General features: G+C 38.4%; 1 protein-coding gene across 1 annotated transcript in view; it reads right to left on the reverse strand.

Moving 5' to 3' along the window:
• Positions 1 to 1,615: 1,615 nt before the first annotated feature.
• CDC73 (cell division cycle 73) overlaps positions 1,616 to 24,104 on the reverse strand; it is a 104,250-nt gene continuing 81,761 nt past the window's right edge. Inside the window, exons 11-17 of the mRNA XM_033067299.1 lie at positions 20,949 to 21,006; positions 17,913 to 17,948; positions 17,427 to 17,514; positions 9,014 to 9,175; positions 7,234 to 7,334; positions 4,036 to 4,177; positions 1,616 to 3,212 (exon numbers count right to left, since the gene is read on the reverse strand). Coding sequence (XP_032923190.1) covers positions 3,176 to 3,212; positions 4,036 to 4,177; positions 7,234 to 7,334; positions 9,014 to 9,175; positions 17,427 to 17,514; positions 17,913 to 17,948; positions 20,949 to 21,006 — 624 coding nt within the window. The 3' untranslated portion in view covers positions 1,616 to 3,175. The remainder of the gene's footprint in view (positions 3,213 to 4,035; positions 4,178 to 7,233; positions 7,335 to 9,013; positions 9,176 to 17,426; positions 17,515 to 17,912; positions 17,949 to 20,948; positions 21,007 to 24,104) is intronic.

Below are 24,104 nucleotides of genomic sequence, written 5' to 3' on the forward strand. Positions count from 1 at the left end.
AACTAAATAGCTGAGCCTACTCAGCTGAGGATGCTGATCTGCCATTTCTTCAGGTATGCAAGTCTCTGCAGTTGCCCTACTTTACCTTACCAAAAAATTCCCCTTTTGTCTGCTTTGTTCAGACTAACATTCAAAAGCTCAAATAGTATAAATCACAGGTATTTAAGTTTTTTATGTAAAATCATTACTTCAGGCACAACTACTGGCCCCACTAACCCTGTTACTACAAGCAATGATCACCTGCTGACACTAAATGAAGCCAATAACAGACTTCAAACCAGTCCTCAACTTCTCATGCTTCATCTCACTCATCCCATACTTATGGAACAGTGCAGTTAGATTACACACTGAGGGTGTGTAATAGCAACAGCCAATTTGATATTTGATATTTGATTCTCACGCTCGTGTCATTCTATTGTTCAATAAACTGCAGTCAGGGAAGTAGCTCAGCTACAGCTGTGCATTTGAATTGAATACAATTTACACACTTTATACACCTCTAAGTAGTGCATCAGATTTGCTCAGCAATAAGAAAGCAGCTCAGTAAAACAGATGTCTGCTCCTTCAGCTTCCCCACTTCATAGTATCAGTTTTCTTTACTACTTTACATTAACTTGTAGATAAATTAAGCATAAGTGTCTAAAATTCCAGCTGTGTTGCAAAATGCTGCTGGTAAGGCTAAATTTTTAAGTCCAAGTAGTTTCATAATCTATGTGCAGTTATTTATGAAGGCAGCAGGAATGCTATTCTGACAACCTAATTAAACTTCCAATAATGTCAGCAGGAATCTGATTGCAAAATGGCTCATTTTATAAACATCACTACTTTTATGACTGACAAAAATATGCACAATCAGGTGCCAGCTCCTTCATAAATTCATATTGTATAACTTGGGTCACAAACTGCTTGCCAGTATAAAATTCTAAGATGTTAAAGGTCTGTCCTCAACCCACAAAAATCAAACACAGGTCACACAAAGATTTCATGGATGTTGCTCTTCTGCCCATTCCACATCCATGTAACTTCAGTAGTTTCAGAGGACTTAACTGCCAATAAATACACAAATCTACATCTAAACCAAGCCATCTCCTGTATACAACACTGGATCTGGGATTACACCTGCATTGAAAACACAAATGAAGTACAGGACACAGAAAAGATGAGTGACCCTTGCCTATTGCAAACCCACTCTATGGTCTGCACATCACACTGCATGTGAAGCACACACTTCTCCAAAATTTGCTTTTCAAGTTGATTGCCTAGAAGCCTCTTTAAAACATTTTAAAGCAGAAATGAACTGTAAATTGAACCACTTGCTTGTGGTACCAGTTGCTGTGTTGGAAGAAGCCATTACAGCTTTGCTCTGTTCAGTACAGGTTAAAACCAAGTACTCAATGTTTCAGCCAGCTCTAGTATGACATGACACACTTCTAACATGCTTAAGTACAGGGAGAACACAGTAACAGGGTACTGCCCACCTGCCCACACAAGCAGCAGACATCCCAGTAGCTCTGTAGTGCCCACTCTTCCCAATCACCATGCTGAATTAATTCCAAAATCCAGGGTCAGCTGCTTCTTACCTTGCAATTCACAGGGGGTTGTTTTGGCGGTTTGAGTTTTTACATTTCCATTAAGACCATTTGAAAATGGTCTCAATATAGCAGGGATGGTAACATACAATTAGAAGTACAACCTCACAGTCTTCATAAGCTTAAGACATAGTTCTAAAAATCTCTTATGATTATGTGACTTTGGGTTTTATTAAAAATGAAATTAACATCAAATAAAAACCAAAACAGAATAGGTAGAACATTTTATTTTTGTCAAACCTTAAATGTAAAGTATATTAAAAAAACATGGTTTGGAATTTCAAGAACAGGAATATAAACATGTATTTTCTATCCCAGAAAAAAAAATCATGCAGGTGTTACAGTATTTGATCATTCTCTACATTCACTGGTATGCAACATCAACTTAATGTTATTCCATAGATACAGAAATGCTGTAAATTGGTACAAATACCAGGATCCTCTGGCCTCACACTGTAGATGAAGCAAATCTGTTCTTTGGTAATTGGAGAAGGCTGATTTTCCATTCCAATGCAGGACTCTTAGGAGGCCTTATTAGCCATTCAGCTCAGAAAATTACAACTCCTGTAGACAGTCTGGGCTACTTTTTTCACAAGAAAATAGTATTAGAGGTAAAAATGCAAAGAAGTCAAAATTATTCGTTCCTTGTGGTGGCTGTTCCAGGAAAAAAAACATTCCAACTCTCTCCTCCTCTATTCATCATTTAATCTAGGTAACATTTAGACTCATATGCAAAGGTATTTGCTAGATGGGAATGTACACATGCATACTTTAAAGAAAGAGACGTGTGTGGAGAATGGCAATTTAAAGTTAACATGACTTGAAGGTATGTCTATAATAGATTTAATAAACTGGGACATTACAAATCCAAAAAAAGTGTTATTAGATTTTTGATCTTCCCTTTTTCAACAAAGACTGACAGAATATACATATACAGGCTGACATTTTGATTTATCGAAAACAACTTCCACTTTGCTCAGTTTGCAAGTCCTACTGACTAAAATGTAATATCATTCACAACAAAATATTTTCAGTAAGTGAAACAGTAAGCAAAGAAAACCCCAAACTAAGCTCAGAAGCTAAGTGGTTTAGAAAGCCTGGGAACATCTATGTGTGCATCAGTGTGTCTATAACTTTTTTGTACACTATATCTATAGACACACCCACACATTTATTTACACACGCCCGTGCGCACACGCACACACGCACACACACATGGGGATCCTGCCGTGGAGATCCAGCTATTACCTACTCAGGGACAAAACACATCATTTAAAAATGTGGCTAATTTAACAAAACAGAGAAGAAACTGCTGCTATCAAAATATACAATTTGGATTGCAGACTAGAAGGCTAACAACATTAAAAAAATAGTTTTAAGCAAAACCCCTTTGCTTCTGAATAACAACAGGTATCAACCTGCCATAGCATGAATCATCCAAATAAGATTTTATAAAAAGTTTAAACTGTGACCCTTCCTCATTTGTAAAGTTCTTGACATATATAGTGCGAGCTCTGGTCTCCAAACTGGAGCCCCTTTCATTGTTTTCAATACATACTTCAGGAAATAAATGGCAGCTGAAGGATTCAGAATCTCAAGTGAGATTTGTGCTTTACCATATACCTGGAAAGAAAATTAACAGAATACAGCATTACTACCCTTGTGGCATTTATAGGAGTTTCATTCATAGCAATAAAAAGTACAGGCATTGTTAAAAGAGACCTCTTAGGGAATTAGGAAGTTGCTAAAGAGATGCAATACGTTATGCACAGGATCTGTCCCACTAAAAAACAGCCAGCTACAGCCTTTCCTCAAAGAAAACTCCATTTTCCAAGGCACTGCATGACCTCTAACATTGAAAGACTGTTGTATGGACAACTAGCTCAGTCTGGAAGTTCAGATATATTGTTCATCTGAGACTTTTAAATAGAAAGCCACAGAAAATTTCATTATTGGAATTATTTTGACAATTCCCACAGGATTTTTCTTTTTCACTCAATCATTCAAGCAGCAACATGAAAAAAATTAAACATTCATGAAATGCATGGGCTTTTCTCCCTTCCCTCAATATTTCTTCAACTGCTTCCTAATAATAAAGTTTCTTCTCTACAACATGAACAAGGTAGTGCAGTGAACTTCTCCATCTCTGGGTTCTGACCCAGAAAATCAGTCAGAAGGTGGGGAACCATGGGACTAATCAGTGATTAATGGCAACTACCCTTCTTTTAAATCCACATTTTAGAGAGTATTACTTACAGTCTGTAAACATGTACCACCACATTTTATTAACTGTATCATCAGGGGAAAATTAAAAAACCCCAGTATTTCCAAGCTAAAGCATTGTTCAGATGTCTTAAGCTGTAAACAATTCCCTGATAACCAGAACTTTTAATTCCCACCGAAACCAAAAAGCATGACCATGAAGGACTTTGAGCAGGAAGCATACCTGTCCAAAGTTTCCCAGAAGCGTAGGAATACCGGCCTGTCCAAGTGTCTTTTGTGGTAGCTGAGCTCTAACACTGTTACATCCCATTTCTGCACGTTGGGATCCAGGCGCACCTCATCGTATTTGAGATGAAAAGCTTTAACTACAGCAAACAAGAAAGCATTTGGTACAAACATGAAGACTTTAGTGTCTCTTGATTGGTCAAAGGAAATTTCCACCCCACTCTGCCTTTTCCAGAATGAAGCCTGAGAGTAAAATTAACAAGCCCATAATCCAAAGAAGTCAGCTACTCACTGAAGGGCACAGTTAAATATAGAGGTCAGGGGCTCTCAGGCTATTCCAGGATGAAGGGAAAGGGCAGCCCCTACTTTTAGATGCACAGATTCCAAGGGAACAGCAGAAACACACAGTCAATTCAAGTACATTCTCTTCAAGAAACAAGTTCTTTCTGAAAATCTCTCAACTGTGAAAGAATTAAAAATATTAAAAAAAAGGTATTTCTGAGACCTTTGAATAGGAAACCTGGCTATCTCCTAAAAGAATCTCTACAAGATTGATAGTAGAATGCCAGTGTAACCCCCAAAAGCTGCATAAAGCATTCTGAGAAATTTAGTAACTGCCTATTTCCATTGATCTAGTACTCAGTTAAAAATGGTAAAATATTAACTGGTATTTTTCTCTTGGGAAGTATTGTCACATGTTAATTAGGTAAAGCCTAAGCATTTACACAGTGAGCATTAAAACCAACATATTGTACAATTCCTATCTGGTAACCCAATCTGATGATTTCAGTAGTACTGGAAAAGTAAAACAAGCCATCAGTCTTGTGGAAACTAGTTATTTTTAATGCCATGGTTGTATCTTCTTTGGATACCAATTTTGTCTTCCACAAAATCAGTTCTCTTTTCCAGATCCATATGGGAACTTCCTAGAAGGCTTGCATGTGAAATTAGCTCTTTTTTTTGGTTGACAAACTAAAGAAATTATCATCTGACTTGTATCTCTGCCAGATAAATTTCCAAGCTCTGTGATTAAGAATACATATACATTATCTCTGCTATACATTGTTGCATGTATTCATATAACTTCAGAAAAAACAAATAAAGATATACCAGGGTCATGCATTTACAGAAAACTCCAACACCTGACAGTCTCTGAATTCAAGTTAAACATTATTAAACACAAGAGGATTCACTTCTGAAACAAATCACTATTAAAGCTGTGATGTGCTCTGGGAGGAACACCTTTAAAATGGTGGTCAAAATTAAGTATTGGTTCATGAAACTGAGAGCATTCAAAACTTCATTACAAACATTCAGTTGTAAATGTGAAGTTAGGCTGGTTTGGTATATGAACATGAAACAGTCAGAAGGCCATGCTTAAGGAAAACTAAGGAGCACAGTTTTAGAGACTCGGCTAATGAAATGTGTCTGTGACAAAGCAACTGATCACATAAAACCAGTTTGGCAGGCTCTGACCCAGTACACATTTTATTGAGGAGTTCTTTCTGGTAAGCTACCTGCTTGTTTTTCAAGACAGCCTTGAATACATGGTAACCACCACAGACCCAGAGACAGAAGAAATGCAAACTGCAGATGAAACAATGAACAGCTGCAAATCCCAGAAACCACATTTGTGAAGACTACTGAGCACTATAAATATGGTAAAACAATAGCTTCAGACAAAAACAGATACATAAAATTTGACTGACACTGTCTGTGCTCCCTTAATTTACCTGTTTTCATTTGAGGGGTGAGCAAATTCATTAGGGACAGTTCTAGAAATACATTTCTCTCAGTAAACTATTTTTAAAATACCATGCTTTGAAGGAATGGAATGCATTTCTAAATTGAAGACCCATTTCAATGTATGAATCAAGACCAGATATCCCTCTTTCACTTGAAAAACATAAGAATTTGTACACCTTCAGCCTGAACTGTGCAGGCTGTGACTGTGATCTTTTGGCATGTGGAGACCAGGAATACCAAAGCAAGCCAGAGCAATTCCTATGGCCCTCCATATATGTATATATAAAAATGATAAAATTAATAGGAAGCAGCATGTAGCTGCTAGTTAGACCTTCAGTATTTCACTACATTTTTCTTGGCTTTGCTTTTCACAATTGCCATTTTCTCAGTATCTTTACTTTGAAGTGCTATTTCCTTCTTTCATTAGTCTCTTTTGTTAAACTCTCTCCTGTGGCATAGTTTTACTTTCACAATTACTTTCAGGCTCCTTCTCTTTCCCTACTCATTCTCAATCCCCTCTTTAAGTGACTCATTCTGTTTTCTTGTTCACAGACCCATCCTTAGCTTCCTGTCCCACTCGAGTTTCTTCCTTGCTGCTCACCAAAGCAGCATTCTCTTTCCAGATTCTACATCCCATACCAAAGATGGGAACACAAAATCTGATCAAACCTGTTTCCTCATCACACTGACTGATGACAGGACTGGACTAAGGTGGGTTTGGGTCTGCTGCCTTTTGATTGTTTTGGGGGTTTTTGTATGTGTGTGTGTGTATATATACATATATGTATGTGTTGGTTTGGCATTTCTTAAAACAATCTGAAACTATAGGAGACCATCAAAAGGTCTGTTTTCTAAGGCAACTCCAAACTGAAGCAACAGAGAAGCTGACAGATTCCTTAGATATAATGGCCTATCCCTCTGTCAGATGGGTGACCTATGCCAGAGAAGTGCCTCAAAGCACCACAAGTGTGGGGACAAAAAAAACCTGTTCAGATCTGTACAATGCTAACATCTACCTCACTTGAAACTTAAACATTTTAAAACTCTCAAGCTTTTGTCAGACACCAGATCATATTTTCAATGCTTTCTGAGTGGCACACTAGGTGATTAATCCTCTCTTCAAAATAGCATTGGAATGTGAAGACAGCCTGTAAACCTGTTACCCATGAATTGTTGGGATATGCATTGTCTGTTCACCCTTTTTTTAGAAGATTTGTACACCAGCTATTTGTGACTCTTACAGCTGACAGCTCTGAGAATATTTCCATGAGTTTCCACAGATCAGAGCAGAACAAACCACAGGGGGCATGGGAATACTTGGCACTGTGAGGAGACCAAAGCCCGAAGTCTGCTCAGCCACCTGCACCCAACAGCACTTTGGTAGCACTCTGTCATGAGCATAAACACCCTACAAGAAACCCCAAACCAAGGAACAAAATAAATCCCTTACTTTTTGCAAAGATATCAACAGGAGATCCATCGGGCAGGAGCCAAGGCCAGCCCTTGAACTGCCAGGCTGGCCCCTGGACAAACACGGCCACCACGCGGTCCCTGGAACACACAGAGGGATGGACATGGGCACAGCCTGCAACATTCCAGTCACCTGCTGTCCTGAACAGGCATGGCTGCTTCTTTTATAGAGCAGGACAGCACATCTAACAACCACACCTCCAGCACAATTGCTTTTCCTCTTGTAAAGAAAAAAAAAAATTCCTGTGATTCCTCCAGGCTTTCAGCCTTGTCCCTTTGCAGAAGGCAGCTCAGTTTCTCAGGTTACAGTTTTTGAAGTCAGTGTTTATTCGTGGTCATCATTACATTGCTTTTGAAAAGTGCTCCAACATTTTCAGAGATAGTCTGGAAATGGCACTTGAAACTGAGATGTGCAGATTTAAAAGCCTTTATTCTCAACACTGTTGACTTCCAGGATGAAAATTAGCGAGAAGCAACAGCTGCTAAATTTCTGCAAAGTGACATTTCAGCTATTTGAAGAGTACACAACAAGTACCTGTGGTCTAAGAAAATTAATTTGCAATAAAGATTAAGCTTTTGCATTAGTAAAACATTTTAAAAACCACCTTTGAGAATAAATGACCTCCCCACGTATGGTCTTGAACATTTACATCATCCAACCATGGGTCCTACCTACCACAACAAATAATTACCTCTCTAATCCCCCAAATTTATCATTAAATCCACTAAATCCAAATGAAAAGGAATAATCAAAATGAAGTTTTGTGGTCTGAAGTGTTTTTTTGCAGGTTTTATAATGGCTTCCTTGGGTAAAACCAAGATAAAAAACCACACACCACTTCATGTCTTTGGTCAGAAGTACTTTAGAAAGTAGTTTAGATGGTTCTTAAAGGTTTGATCATTAAACATTTTAAGTGCTATTTAATATTCAGAATTTTAAATGCACTGATTTCTGATTAGTTCAAGTTCTAAATACAGAGAATAATTGATTAGGAACAGAACCCTTTCAAAGTATTCCTTTGAAATTACAAGACCACCAAATAGGTCACTGTCCACATCCCAGATCGTCTCGCTTGTGAGGAGGAAGTAAAATGCTGCATAATGCACTTTATCAAATAACAAAAAGATGTCAAACAACAATAAAAACACTTCTCCAGAGTTTTGGCTACAGACCAAATAATCCATTTCCAGCTTTTTCATAAAAGGAAAAACTATCTACAACTCCCTTTCTCTAGCTAGGGCTCTTCCTTCAAAAGTAAGATTCCAATAGTTCCAATACTGGAATCACAGTTCAGTCCTCACTGTCTGATGTATTTTCTTTCTTTAACTAATGAAAAAGTTGGCATGTCAGACACTGATGGCCTGCACAGCAATCTTCCCAACAGACCCTCCCTCAGAAAGCAGACAGGAGAGGAGAGGTTTTCTTGCACATCATGGTTCAGTGACTTGCATGTTACACTACCACAAACCAGAACAATAACATGAACATTTCTATTGGAATTTCTGGAACATTCCTGGCAAACACAATAATATTAGCTGTGCTGTTCACACTGTTAAAATACAAAGTGCTGCAAGTTTCAAAGATCTTCTAGATTAATTTAGTTTCATATTATTTTCAGCTGAAGACTCCTATATAGTTAATAAAATCCATCCTTATAGCTGTATCTTCATTTTCAGTAGATTCCAGAGCATTTTATTGCTCCCCTCCAAATTCTGCACTGTCCTGGGTAAGAAATTGTGTGAAGGAGAAATGTTCTTACCAGTCTTGTGGCATAAGTTTCAGAGGTTGGTCTACAACTCGGTAAGGGACAGTGACGCTGACTGTGGTTCCCCCCGGCTGCATCTGGTCCTTCCTCCTCTGTATCAGAGTCTCATTCTCTCGCTGACAGCCCTGCTTCTTCTTCTCATCTGATGGTACAAACCTTAGGGAATAACAAACCCCTCAGTAGACAAGGGCAATTTACTTGATGGAATCAGCAGGAAAAGAAAGAGCTTTATCAGAACCTGGCATTACTGACAGCAGTCACTGAAGTCACTTCGTTCTCACAATCAAGTCTCTGTCACTACTCACTCAGAACACCAAAAAAACATAAGAGTAATATTTCAGAAGCACTCATGATAAAAACAGTCACACTAAAAGGCCCTCAGTGCCTCATAAATACAGCCTGACCTGTTCTCAGATATTTAGGGCCTTACACAAAAACATTTGCAGATGAGGAGCCAGACCACAGTCTGCAAAGTGACCACAACTCTTCATTTAGTGACCAAGGGTAACCTGGACATTAAAACAATTGCTTCCTGGAGCAAATTTTAAGAGCTCTTGGAGCCATTAGAATTATTACCAACTAGAATTCTCTCAAAAAAGCTGGGATTTTTGGTCAAAAATACTTATGAGTTTTATTTTTTTGGAGGATGGTGATTTTGCATTATCAATGATTCATCTGGTTACTATGATGCATGACACTACAGGTTTTTCTGGGTTTTTTTCTGAACAAATTCTGTGATGGAATAAGTGCTTGTAAAACGCAGATCATGTGGCCTTCATGTCATATATAACCTCCACATGACAAAAATTAATGCTAAAATGCAAAAATAAAGATGTGACACAGCTTTCCTCCCTCTGATTAATTACAGATCCTTAATCTTTCAACCCCCTCACCTTAAAAAACAAATGCAATTGCATTTCAAGGCCCTCTTCTTTATGGTGATAATAAAACACCCAGAACAGGTCTCAAAATTGGCATCATAAATGTGAGAGTAGCATGGTCCTTTTAGCTGATAAATCTCAGTGGATTTTGAGATAGATAAAAGAAAAGTAACAGAGTCATGCCTTTCACAGGACTGGAAGTGTGTCATGAAAAGGGAAGTTGATGTGACCAGCAGCACCTTCCAGGCCAGCACAAGAACAAAGTTCAGGTCTGTGTTCTCCTAATATTCTATTCAGAACCACCCAGCTGCACTACAACCCTGTCTGCTGCTGACATTTCATTGCCAAAGCTTCTGGTAAAAAAAAAAAAAACCTCTGTTTCTCTTAACTGCAGTAGTTAGCAGGAGGATTTGTGGTACATTTTAAAAGCACAGTACATAGTTGGTAACATTTCTCTTCATTACAGTGCACACGGTGCTTTTGAGCAGTTTACTACATCTTTTGGGTAAGTTGTTTGCAGCATTTCTATTTGTTCTCGTCAATTTATTTCTATTTGAATACTAAAAACCAAATTTGAATGTGCTTTAACAGGCAGACTGCACTTCCTATTGTTGGATAAACAGGAAAAAAGAATGCAAGATTGAATATGAAGAAAGTTGATTATTCACTGAACTGGAAAACAGTAGTTTTCACTACATAACCAATGAGAAAATGGCATTTTGGGGAAAAAAAACAAACAAGCAAGCAAACATGTTTTAAGGCAGCAGGTGAAAATTGTCAATAAACCTCCAAGCAAAACTGTTTTACTTTCCCAATGTAAATTGGGATGACATCCCCTCACACTCCTCATGATTTAACAGTGTTTCAGAAAAATAAAGTCAAAGCAATTTCTGAAATGTGTGTCCAAATGTATTCAATTGATACAACTGCACTGGGAAATTAAAAAACGCTCAATACCTGCAAATAACTCTGAATGGTGCATTAAAGCTGACTAGAACTGCAAATACAGAAAAAGTATCACAGGTGATAATGAGGAGCCATAAATTAAATTATGCTTGTCTGTCTAGTACATGTGAAACACCATCAAAGGAAATACAGATAAAAAAGCTGTACAGGACACTGGGAGAAAAGAACACACTGGTCACCTAGAACATATTTTTTAGAAGATAATAATTTCCCTAATAATTGAAGTAATTAGCAAACAGTTAATATTTACATAGATTTTATCCATCACAACAGACTGACACATACAATTGCATGCTACACAGAGGCATTCAGTTCTGAACTGGAAAAAGCCACCCAATGTGCCACCAGAATTGAAGTATTTCTCATCAGTTTGCTGATTTAAGAACTCCAGAGTGAGGTGTACCTTGATAATCAACACTCCTAATGCCCTGTCCTGCCAATGCCTCACAGGTTCTGCTTTGTCAAGAGTAACTGATAACTCTGGAACCTAAAATGAGGATTTGTTTGGTGGTCCTTCAGCTTTTAATAAAACTACTTGTGAGTCTCTCATCACCCATTAGAACTAAAAGAATCTGGGTTGAAAATAAAGAAGATAATTTTTTAAAAAAATAATTAGAGAAACAAGCCCTCAAACACCTTTTATCCAACTGGCAGTGTTTACAGGAAAAGTCAGGGTCACCCAAAATGGTGAGCAGCTTCAGAAGAATTTTGTTATTCTCCATCCCCTACATTAAACAAGAACAAACTCTTAGAGAATATGTAAATAAAAACCAAACAGCTTTATACACATTACAGTGATAATCAAGTATTCATCTGAACAGGGATCTAAAAGGTCACATTTTAAATTTAATTTGTAAATGTGAGGAAGCAAACACATTTTAAATGGAAACAGGAAAGCAAAGCAGCCCTGCCAAATGAGAGCAGAGGCAATATAGCTGTGTTGCAGAGTAACAACTTCACCACCCCGAGCCCTTCACATTCTCTGCTTTAAGTGTTTCTGTGTTTAAGAATTCATTTAAACATCAGGTTTGGGCACTTTCTGCCCATTTCAGCCAGAAACTGTCACAGCCATTGAAGCACTATTCACTTGCACTCAGTTATGCCCCCTCTAGACAATGGCTTCAGCTTTATTTCCTGGAAAAAATCTGAATTTTTGAGTGCAATTCTCTAGGACACAACACAGAGCTATCTTGTTAAAAAAAACTACTGATGAGCAGATTCAAAAGGCACAGCAGAGAAGATAACTGTCACAAAGCAAGCACTGAAGCAAGCACTTACATACAGACAAACACAAAGAGTGTAAGAATAAAGGACAGCTTACAGAAAGTTTATGGAATATATGTCTGCATTTCCAGGAATCATTGACTCAATAAGCACAGTAAAAGTCATGTGCTCAAGAACTGACAATCAATAGAAATTACTGTATGATTATATATATATATGGCCTATGTCATCACTACCCAGATATAAAACTCTAGTGTAAGAAAACTCAGTATTAAACACCAAAAATCCCATCTTCTCTTGGAGATTATTGATAATATTACTATCTAATACTATAGCCAGGGGTTTAACTACACATTTTTACTTGACAACTTTTAATACACCAGAAATGGGTTCTGAAACCTGAGTGTGCAGGAGCTTACAGCTTCTTGCTGCTTCTCCCAATTAATATTCCCTATTAAAAAAAAAAAATCCATATCTTAGAATGCATTTTTATGCCCCTAGCAGGGGTAGGAAATTGTTAGCCCTCACTGTTAATTGCCAGAATCATTATCCACATGAAAAATGGTGCACTCTCACTTTGCAAAGGCAGCAGGTCCCTTCCCTAAGGTAACAGGCAGCAATTGAACATCAGACTGTGGGAGGTAGCTGGTCACACACCATCCACTGAACTGCCTGAGCCACTCCTGCCTGGGCTCTAAACTCACACCCACTGGCAGCACAGCCTTTAGAACACTTGCACTGCAGCCACGTCAGCACCCTCTGGCCCCCAGCTAGGGCACACTGAAAAATGCATGAAAGCAGAATAAGGCAACCTACCAGCAACTGAGATCATCACAATTCACATTTGATTGTGTTCAGAACTGGAGACTTATTTTTACCACCCTTTCAGTATTTCTGTTAAATTACAGTATCAAAAGCTTTAGACACCTATTTTTGCAGCTTCTTTACACCACATCATGTCTAATCTATCCCAGATACTTCACTAGGTATCAAAGCTGGATAAATCTCCAGCGAGTTGCCTGGCCACATATGGTTAAATGTATCACAAGCAAGAGTATCATCATAATAAAAATACATAATCACCATTTAATCATTCTCATCTGCCTGATGGAATTACTGCTTCACTTTGGCGCCATTTAAAGCAGAAGCCTTGCCTCTGACAAGCCTGACCTTGAGTCACGATTTCACACAGCAATTGTGATATCCAGTGTTGCACTCAGATAGTAAGCAAGAATAAAATGTATTATAGAAAATATTTTAAAGAAGCAACACAACATACCAGAATGCATTGCAGTTCTGATTTTAAATTAAATGTTATCTTTTTACTATTTTAGAAACTCTTCATTTTATGTTGTACTTGGCTCCTTAGAAAAGTAACCTTTCAAAAAAACTTAGCAAGAATATTTGCATATTATCTAGCAGGTGAATTATATATATTTAAAATCACACACAGAAATGTCTCCCTTCAAAATCTAAGTTGCAACAAATATATTGAATAGAAAAATTAGATATCTTAAACCCAAAGCATGGAACTGGTTTAAGATTTTGATTTTGTCATATGCACTTCCTTCTGCACATGATAATTTTCCTGCTTTCCATATTCTCTACCTTGAAAGAGAGCCTAACATAAGTGATAAAGTAAGATGCTAAGCATCATACAAATGTCAGCCAAATTTGGCATGGAAAACTAATATACTACAGAGTTATGAAAAGGCTTAGTAAAAATCTTGGTATAATAAATAGATTTCTCTCAGTTCTTGGCAATTCAATTTAAGTCCTACCACAGAACTGAATGAAGAATCTCCTGTTTATTTTACAACCATCACCCTAAAATACCTGGCAATTACACCACAAATAATTTTTTTCATGTCCAAAGTGATAATGCATTGCAGTCCAGTTCCTTTTAAAAAAAAAAATCAATCCAGGATTGTAAACAAAAATATCCTAAAAGACAGATTCCCAGCTATGATTTGATCATATTTTTGATCTCTATTTCTGATCTTTAATTTCAGCTGATTTTTTTCCTTCTTTTAAGAAACATTTAAATGGACAGAATCACAAAAGTTGGTTTATGAAAGCCAAATTCTGGTTCTTTATGATCACACACTTCACAGACTGTGCTGCCTCAGGGATATCCATATCCCAACCACTATGGGGGGGCATCATCCTCCCAGTCTTCTACGTTTCTTCACAGTATCCTCTTCCAGCTCCAAAAATATCTCCTGCTTCTGCTGTATCACCAATCCTCTCTGATGGCAAATACAAGCAGGGTATCTCCAGAAATACAAAAAATGCAAATCTACCTGCATCTTCCTCAGCAAGGGTAAGGGAGGGAAAATTAATTTAGGTGTGTCTTTTCTACCTGGACAATATTTCTTTATCCCAACATTTGTGGCAATGAAAGGAGTCTCTGAAATCTCTGCTCTTCTGTCAAATTCAGCTGCAAGTGGGGAATGAGTTAAAGAAGGTGCTGACTTAGAGGCAGAAATTAGCTAAGTCTTCTTTCCTTGGAAAACCATCACGTATCTATCAATCACTCTCTACATCAAGGCTAGTTCTACACTCTGCATACCTTAACAGTAAAAACAAACCCTGAAGCCATCCCTGAATAAAGTACTTCCATCAATCTGAATGCAAACAAATACAGGCCAGGTGGCATATTTTCCAGAAGAGTGCTAGACCTGTCATGGCTAAATTAATATTTTACTCTTCTGAATTCTGCTATTGCACTTCTGATTCATTAACATACCTTGCTTCTCCCCTTTCTCTTTCATGTAGGTTAACTACACAGTTTGAACCCCTAAACTTCCTTTCAGTTTCTTATGGATCATGCTCATTGCACTCTAAATATGAGCATCCTCTTGGGATGGCCTTGTCAAGTTGACTGCAACTCTGCCCCAGTGGAGCTGAGAACAGCAGAAAACTCTGACTCCTGGCACAGATGCACTTAGACATGACAGACCGACTGTCCTGGCTTTGCCTTAATTGAATTTTTGGTGAGGAGGAAAAAGGGTCAGCCACAGAAGTGACTTTCCCAAGGACAAACATCACAGCTTCCTTCACAGCTGACAGAACCAATAGCAGGCTGGCACTGAGAGCACAAGAAGCACCTGTAGACCCAGGTGAGATTAACCCTTGCAGCACTGCCATGAATAACTACAGCCACGATCAACTGAGAGCAGCCCTGCAGCTGCTGCCTGGTAGGGATCGTGTAAACCCACAGCGAGAGGCAATTCCCTGAGGCAGGGCCTGGGCAAGACCACCCTTCTCAGCACTGAAAAATTCCATTTGAGAACTAATAAATAGTCTTCTCCAAACAGAGCAAAGGAAAGGTGAAGGCACATGAAGAAAACAACAGAGCAACACCAAGGTCAGTGAAGAAGGGGCCGAATCCCAGAGGAAAAAAAGAGAGGTGATGCTCTGGTTTTGGAGATGAAAAGCTTTTACAAGCCAAGGTGAGAATACAATACACCAGACTATTTCCCTGTAATTCATAAAGTGTATGAGGGGACGCAGTGTTCATCCACAGCTGAGAAGACAACTGGAAAATACAGATGTTGAAAGAAGCTGTAATCTGACTTGAACAGAGACAGAGAAGTTTGCTACCAGAGACAGAAGAGAACCTATGCTTCTATACTAGAACAGTTCACCCTTAAAAAATTGCACTCCATAAACCAGTGACCCACCAAATTGTGAGAAGATTGCCAAAACGTGGGAGGGACTTCACCATTGCAGATTTCTGGGTGGGCTGCTGCTTGTGAAAAATAAACCCGGGAGAAATTGTTTCCTGTATCATGGCAGGAGAGACTCCTCTCCCTAAGCTGAAGAAATTCAGATTTCTTTTCATTTTTAGAAGTGGTAAACTGTCTCAAAATCCCAAGTTTTGTCTCATTACATTGTCAGTGGGAAACAGAAAGAGACCAGGGGAGGAAAGATGCTCTAAAGTTTTATTTTAGTTCTTATCATTCTCCTTTTAATTCTGTTAATAAAGTTTTCTTTACATCCTTTAAAGTTTTGAGCCTGTTTTGCCCCTAAAGTATTTTCTCCTAATCCTTATCTCAACCCCATGAGCTTTAGTTTAACTGGTTATTTTCCTCTGCTCTGCTCCAATTACAGCAGAGGAAGATGAGTAGATGATTTTCCTGAGTGCACTGGCATTATCCAGCAGTCAATCTGCTGCACAGGTGCTTCATTCCTTTCTGGGAACATCTGTGCCAGGAGGTCACAGTTTTACACAGGAATTACATAGCTGTAAAAGCCAGGGCTTGTGAGTTTTTCCCCTAAATATAAAAACCCACATCAACAAAAAATACTCTCCATCAACGCAATTAGGTCAGTGCTGTGATGGCTTGCACATTAAACTGTAATGTTAAAAGCCAGCCTTCTCTCAAAGTATTTCAGCAGAGACACAGAGAGTCCAGTACACTCACTGGATCTCTGATGGCCTGTGGCAGTAAGATAGGAACTGGGACTAGCTGCAGATCAGAAGGCACCTGTATCTCAGAGCACAGTTTTAAACAATTCTAGGGCATCTCCAGCAGAAGCTGTACCACCACAACAGCCTGGTTCGGAGGAAAAACAGTGCAACAGTATCACAAAAGATGTGTGCTGGAGGTGATAAAAAGATGACCCTTCCATTTTTTGGACATACCATTGCATACAACATACAACAGTGTATTTCTCTGTGAAAATGACTGTGTCAAAAAAATTACCTGATATTTACTGATAAGCAAGTCTAAAAACTATGGTCTGTTGGACAAGCAGAAAGATTCATTCACTCACATTGAATTAAATCTTAGAATCAGATGTGTGATGCAATAAACAAGTTTTGTCAACTCACTGAAATATGCCTGGATGCATTTGCATCAATACTTAATGACAATATCTGAACTTGAGAAAAAATTCTTTATTTGCTAGGCTGATATACCCCATCTCATCACCTCCTTTACAGAAACTGTGGTCCTGCCCCAAAATCTTTTCTGAGCTCCATGAGCTCCCTTGGTCAGCTTCTCTCAGCCTTCTCCTATGGGAAGGGTTCACTTGCATGTGGCTGCACAGATGTGACATCAAAGAAAAGCACTGCACACATTCCAACTGCTACTGCAAGAGTTTCCTACATCTGCCCACAGGTCACAACTGAGCCAAAACTCTTGATTTGGGTTTTTGCTTTTTTCCTACTAGTCAAAAGAAATTAATTTCTTTTACACTCTGGTCTGTAAAACTAGCTTGTCACAAGAGAGTAAATGAACCCTCTAGCTCAATTACTAATTAGGTGCTAGTATAACTTTGTATCTGAAAACAAATTGTTATACAGTATGTTCTAATCAGCTACTTACTTCAGATCTTGCAGAAGGTCCTTTGCATTAAGCATTGTTATTAAAGAGGTCGTGGCTGCTGGAATAATGATTATGGGAGTTCGAGATCCTGTAGAGATAATAAAGTTAAGACTTGCCTGGAGGGGATTTTTTTTTGTTGTGTTTGCTGTTGTTTCCTTCCCTCTTTTTTTCATTAAAGGAACTGTACATAACAAAACCCTTGCTTAAGAGGTTCCAATCATGAAAACATAGTCAAGGAAAACAGTAGTAAAGCTTTTCTAAAGTCAAGGTTTTCATTCACCAAAAAGCAGATCCCTGTATCACGAGTCTCTCAACATGTGTGGGATCCATATTTAGCAAAACAGAATGCTATTATGCTGCACAGAATACATGCTACATAATACTGCTTGCTTATATTGTTGCTTGTACTGTCAGAGAAACAAAAATGGAAACGTGGGCACAATTCAAACAAAAATGAAAAGGATCATGTAACTAAAATTGACTCACCTTTTTTCTGGTTTGGAGGTGGTCTTGCCTGAGAAACTGGGGGAAAAAAAACAAAAAAACCCCATCAGAATGACTAGGATATAAATCCAAATGTCATTGCAAGGCATCTGTTTAATTGCAGGAGTGAATAGGGAAGAGCGACACTACAGTTATTAGGTCATTTTTACAGATGTAAGACACCAAGATGAAGAAGAGATTTATAATTTGGGTTTGAGTATTCAGAAAACAAACAGCTTTTGACCACCTGAAACAGATCTTAGAAGAATTGAGTCAATCTCTCCCAGTTTTACTGAATCTACTCATCCCCCCTCCACAAAAAAATAGGACATGACACCATGGACAAAAATTCCCAGCAACCTTGAAAAAGGCTGCTTGTAGATCTTCAGTAGTGCTGAACCAACAGGAAAATCTTAACAATGAACTGATCTTTACACTTCACTTTTTCATTAGTAGTTATTACTGCACACGACATCCATAGGATTTAGCTATCCTGAACAGATACAGAGCTTTCAACAATCAAAACCTGAATTTCAGATTTATTCAGGTTAATTTAGGATTGCAGTTTGATTTACATGAGGTCTTCAGGAGCCAGACACAGTGAAGCTTGACATTGAAGGGGAAAACCACCCAAGCAACCAAAAAAAGAAAAAAAATATATAAAAAGGGAAAAAAAAACCCAAAGAAACCCACAAAACCACTGTTGGACTGGTAGAAACCAAAAAACTGCCCCCCACCTCTCCAGTAAAATGTTTCCCCTTCAGTCTTCCAGGTTGTGACCATCTCAGCACAGGAGACACTACGCTCTAAGAGTGGAAAAGCATCTTTGTTTCTTCACTTTGGTGCTATTACTGACCTACCTGGTTTCCCCAAATAAACATTTTATAGTTCAGTTTTCAGGAGCCCTAATTTCAGGAGAGAAGTGTAGCACTTGATAATCATCATCATCCACATTTATCATAATTCAGAAAATGGTGAGTAGTAGAGAGATTGATGCAGACTAACTCAAGTCTCAACTGCTACTCTGCATGACAAATTTCATTAATTGACTTCCAATTGCTTAGCACCAACTTGCTCATGTTTATTTATGACCAACTGTTTCACAAACTTCCTAGAACAGTATAAATATTCACAGCACATACTTGCCATTGTTGAAATATTGAGACCATATCCTTAATTATCTTTTCCTGACACTGTCAAATGCCCAGATATAATTGGCAACACTATATTGAACTACATGAACTTTACCTACCCAGTGATTTTTAATTTTTTTTTAATCTAGGTATCTCCGTAAAGTTAAAATGTTCTTGAAATGATGGGCAGAGCCAGCTGTCTTAAGGCGAAAAACAACAAAACAAAAAGGAGGGGGAGGGAGAATAAGCGTCTGTAAGAAATTTAACAGCTGTACAAAGACAGGTTAGGAGAAAAGTTGGTAATGCAAAATGGTGCCAAAAAATATGATTTAAGAGTGCCTCTCAATATTTTCTTTCAATCACTACTGTACAACAGTAGTTAGCCTAATTTAACTAATGCTTCCTATGTGCAAAGCAGCATCCTCCTGGAAACAGCAGGTTTCAGTTGCTTTGACTGCTAAGAATAGAACAGCTGAATTCTTTAAATATCCAAATATCAAAATGCAAAAATATCCTAGACTAGGCAGAAAGAGAAACCTCTTCTAACTACACCTGTCTTCTTTATTCTCTCTTCAATTTCCAATATAGATGCAAGAAAATGGATGGGTCTGGTCTTGGAGCACAGCAGTATCAGTATCACCTATATAATCTTTTGTATATAATATACAAACTCCACACTGCTGGCAGGAAATGCCCAAGAAGTCACAGCCAGCAGCAGGGACTATGACAACTCAGTCACATTTCTGTTCTTGCCACTTCTACCCTTTTCATACTGCTGTCTGTCAACTCCATCTGCATTAGGATGCTTAACGGGGCTAGTGAGATAAGTGTGACAGGCAGCATGACCTTTCCAGTTCCAAAATAACCAAACAGAAGGATCTGTGCACAACAGTATTTAGGCATGCTGAGAACATTCAATATTAGAATGGATTTTGGGTGAAGAAGCAGCTTTACAATATTAAATCTCAGCATTAAATCCTGCAAACAAATCTCAAGGAATTAGCAAGGCGCACACGGAAAGCATTTAGAGTCTCAACAAGGACACAGAGTATCCCAGCAGTACTTCTAGAAAAAGTATACTCATTTTAACTGGTACTTTGTTTCCAAGCCCCCCAGAATATCCCCAGGACCTTCATGACACCATCTTGTCCTGAAATAGCAACTTTCACTTGAGACCTTCTTCCACCAAACCACCAAACTCTCAAAGTATGCAAACCAGGGGCAAATCTGCACATCAGTGTGCAAACACTGTCCCTCTTATGTACTGGTCTTACACTCTTCTAAAAACTCGTCCTAAGGGTTTCCTATTTAAACAAAGTACATTTATCATCCCATCACTGCATCAAAACTCGAGATTCAATCTGACAGACAAATGGACTTGGTAGCCAAAATCTACTAAACAGAATTTAAAACCCAGTTGAGGATTTCTGCCCCATTACAAATACCTTATGTGCTTAAGAAGCGTGAAGAAGTAATGATAACACATTCAGAGAACTACTTAAATCTGATATATTAATTCTAGAAGTAAAAATATATCTATTTTTGAGATTTGCTATTCTGTTTAAGTTGTTTATCCCTGGAGTATTAACCAGCTCTTGTTACATATTTGAGTGGGAATTTTGTGAAATTTTAATTGGGGACATACCAAGCCCACAACCAAGAAGTTCTTGACTTGAGCAGTGCATCCTTTCAATGGGCTAACTGGGCAACACAGTGAAGAGCATGACCCTAAATCCCATGGTATAATGTTAAACAAAATTGGCTATGGGTTTTTTCCAATATATGCACAGTTAAAGGCCAAAAAAAAAAGACCCATACTTCATTCTTGAGCTAACTAAAGCTTTAAATAAAGTCCTTTGAAACTCATGCACAGGTGGGACAGAAGCACACGTGACAGCCACCTTACCTGGTCGTGGCACAGGCTGTGCTGCCGGAGTTTGTGTTTTTCGAGCAGATGCACCTTCCTTTGAAAAGACAGAAGAGGCAACATTATCAGCCGACCTTTGTGTCAGGTACACAAGTTTTTCAAATCAACACAGAGGTACAGAAAGTATCCTGATAATGAGAGCAGTTTCCACTAAAGAGATGGAAGAAAATAGAGAAAATATTCCAAACTCTTTACAGATCTTGGTTTAGGCTTAGGGAAGACAGACAACCTCAAACTTTTACAGTCTTAAATTTTAACCAATCATAAACTTAATTTAATATATATTCAAAGAAACCTTTCCTACTTACAGTATTGTTTCATTTTACCTACTATTACTTTCACCAAAGGTTAGCAATGCAAATATAAGCAACTGGCTGTAGAAATTTCCAAACAAGATCCATTTATGCTTTGGATGGAAAACCAGGACCAAGAAGTTGCAATACATTCCTGACTTGAGGAGTTTTAGTGCCCAGAAATAGCACTCTCATGATAATTAGTTCTGCTCATGCCTTATCCAATTACCTTAATGTAACACACAAAAGACCTGCACTACTGTTTATTCTTGTTAACTCCCCAGAGTCAACACAGCATCAGAGAAAACAGTGAGGTCACATGTCTGCTTCCAAAGTAACATAATTCCTGCAAGAACAAATTCTGCTCTCAGTTACTGCTGTGAAACCGCACTGAACATTACACAGCATCAACATGCTAAAAAGCTGCAGTATATTCCAATTCTATTTGCAGAGCTGACAGGAAAAAAACCTTTTTAACATGAAACCATGGATTTTATCTGCAGATTTCTTAAACAGTATGTGAGGTATCCTACAAGCATAAGAAAGTGAGAGAGGTCAGAGATCCCACCAGGCAAAAACCTGTTGGACAGGACTCCAATACAGCATTATCAGACTTCTTTATCCATGCATAAGTAACTGCGTGTTTTGTAATGCAAAATAGAAGAAGGCTAGTGAGAGGGCTCACTCCATTATTTAAACAACACTTAGAGGAACTGCTTTTAAGTTTCCATCATGAAAGTTAGAACTCTTTATCTCATGATCTCTGAAGTACAAATAGAAGCTCCCAGACAAGCCCATAGAAAACACAAATTTACTCAGAGCCTCTCTTCCCTGAGCGTTAGTGAAGCCACCCATGATTAGTTACAATAAGCTGGAGCTGACATTTGGTGCAGTGAGCAGCTTTTATAAGTTTTACAGGCAGCAACCTCTCATTAATCTTTAGTATAAGGATTTAACCCTGCACTGCAAGTAATGGGTCTATCCCAAATTTTGCTGTACTCTTTTCTGATTATTAAAATACCAACATTTATGTAGGGCAGTTGAGTCAGTACCTGTTATTTTAAGACTTGCTTTTACAGCAGCAGAGGAAAGGTATTTTTGCCAATGTTCTTTCACAATAATTACTCAGAAAATTATAAAACTGAAAATACAACCACATTCTAGAGGAGGAGCAACAGGAGAGGCTGACTACCTTTGAGACAAGCTTTGCAACTGAGAAACATCTTTCTTTTTACTTCCACTTTCCAAGACAGCAAAAATAAAACATTTTGCACCTCTTTCTGTAGAGAGAGATACCATGTTCTGTGTCAAAAGAATGATTCTGTGCTGCTCATTACTCACTTTGAAGAAACCAAGAATTCCCCCATAACACTTCTTTAAATTCATAGTTGATGAAATGGAAAGAAAATTATCAAGCTAAAGAAACATCAACTCGTGCAATGCCAAGTTTCAGGTTTCTAAATGCAGTTCAGATGCATAACCATTACTGTGCTGTCCCACACCTTCATTTCTCCTTCCACCCCTATGGAATCAGCAGAGCAGCCTTGCTGCCTCTCAGAGTGCCTCTGGCACTCATCCAGTGCTTCCCATGTCTCAAACACACCCTGCAGTGAAGGGAGGCAACCAGGAGCTGCTGCAGAGAAACTTGTCAAGAATTATAACCAAATAAGAACCAAAGCCAAAACAGTGGCTTGACCCTAATGAAGTAACTGGCAAATTATCTGTTTGGGAGTTCTTCACACTCTCCTCTGAATTCCTGCTCTACAGTGATTCATGGGCAACTTAGTGCAGGTGCCTAAAACAAAAAAGGAAGGCTTTGAGAACATGGCAACTGAAAGAAATAAAATACATCTCCTCCAAACCAACAACAAAGTACAGGGGGAAAAAATAACACATAAAAATATTTGATTAATAGTGGGAAATAAATTCATTTAAATCAGTAAGTTCTACTTCCATGCCAACGACCATTCTATTCATAAGACCAAATTCTGCAAATCAATAAATTATGGAGGTCACAGCTTTAAGTTGTATAAATTGGTACTTTAGACTATGATAATCACAGGAATAAACCTCTCTCAGCTCACAACTCCTGATACTGAGGTATCCTCAAAGCTAGGCTGTCACCTGATTGAAGGTATACCATCAATCCTTTGGAGAGATTTACACCCCTTTTCTTTTCACAATTTTCAGTGATCTAACCATCACCTCCTATTCTGTAAAAGCTGCAGTCAATGTAGCAAAAGAAACTCTGATAAATATTTCACCCCCACATTTCTCAGAAGATTTGTACAGAGAAATGTATACTGCTAAGGCGAGGAAAAGATCAGAAGTACAGAGCTGTGATGGTTGACAACACCTGCAAGCGGAGAGGAAAACCTGTTGTCAGTAAGGAAGTCATTATCAGGATAATTTTGTTAGTGTTCTCCTTAGTCCTGCTAAGTTTGGATTTAAAATTAATGGTTTTCCAACGCATTCAGATAGAGACATAAGCTTTTCCTATGACAACACACTGATTTAAGACAAGCTTTGTTCTTAAGGCAGGTATAACCACAGAGAACTCCATGCCACGATTTCTCCCAGAGAAACAGAATATTCATCTGACAGAGCAACCTCTGTAGCTGCTTCATCCAGGCACACAAAGGAGGTGCTGCTGCTGATTTGTGGCCTCTCAGCAACTCAGAGGCAACTCCTTGTTTGCTCTCACTCCCTGTAGAGGCCACAGTTATTTCTCACTGAGCACACAGGAAGGCATTTCAAATCTTCTCATGTGACAGTTTTAATCTAGAAGTTACTCTTAAGTAAGCAGCATGCTGCAAATTCGAACTCCAGCTAAGGGAGCTTT

This window comes from Catharus ustulatus, chromosome 9, assembly GCF_009819885.2.
Source record: "Catharus ustulatus isolate bCatUst1 chromosome 9, bCatUst1.pri.v2, whole genome shotgun sequence".
NCBI lineage: Eukaryota > Metazoa > Chordata > Aves > Passeriformes > Turdidae > Catharus > Catharus ustulatus.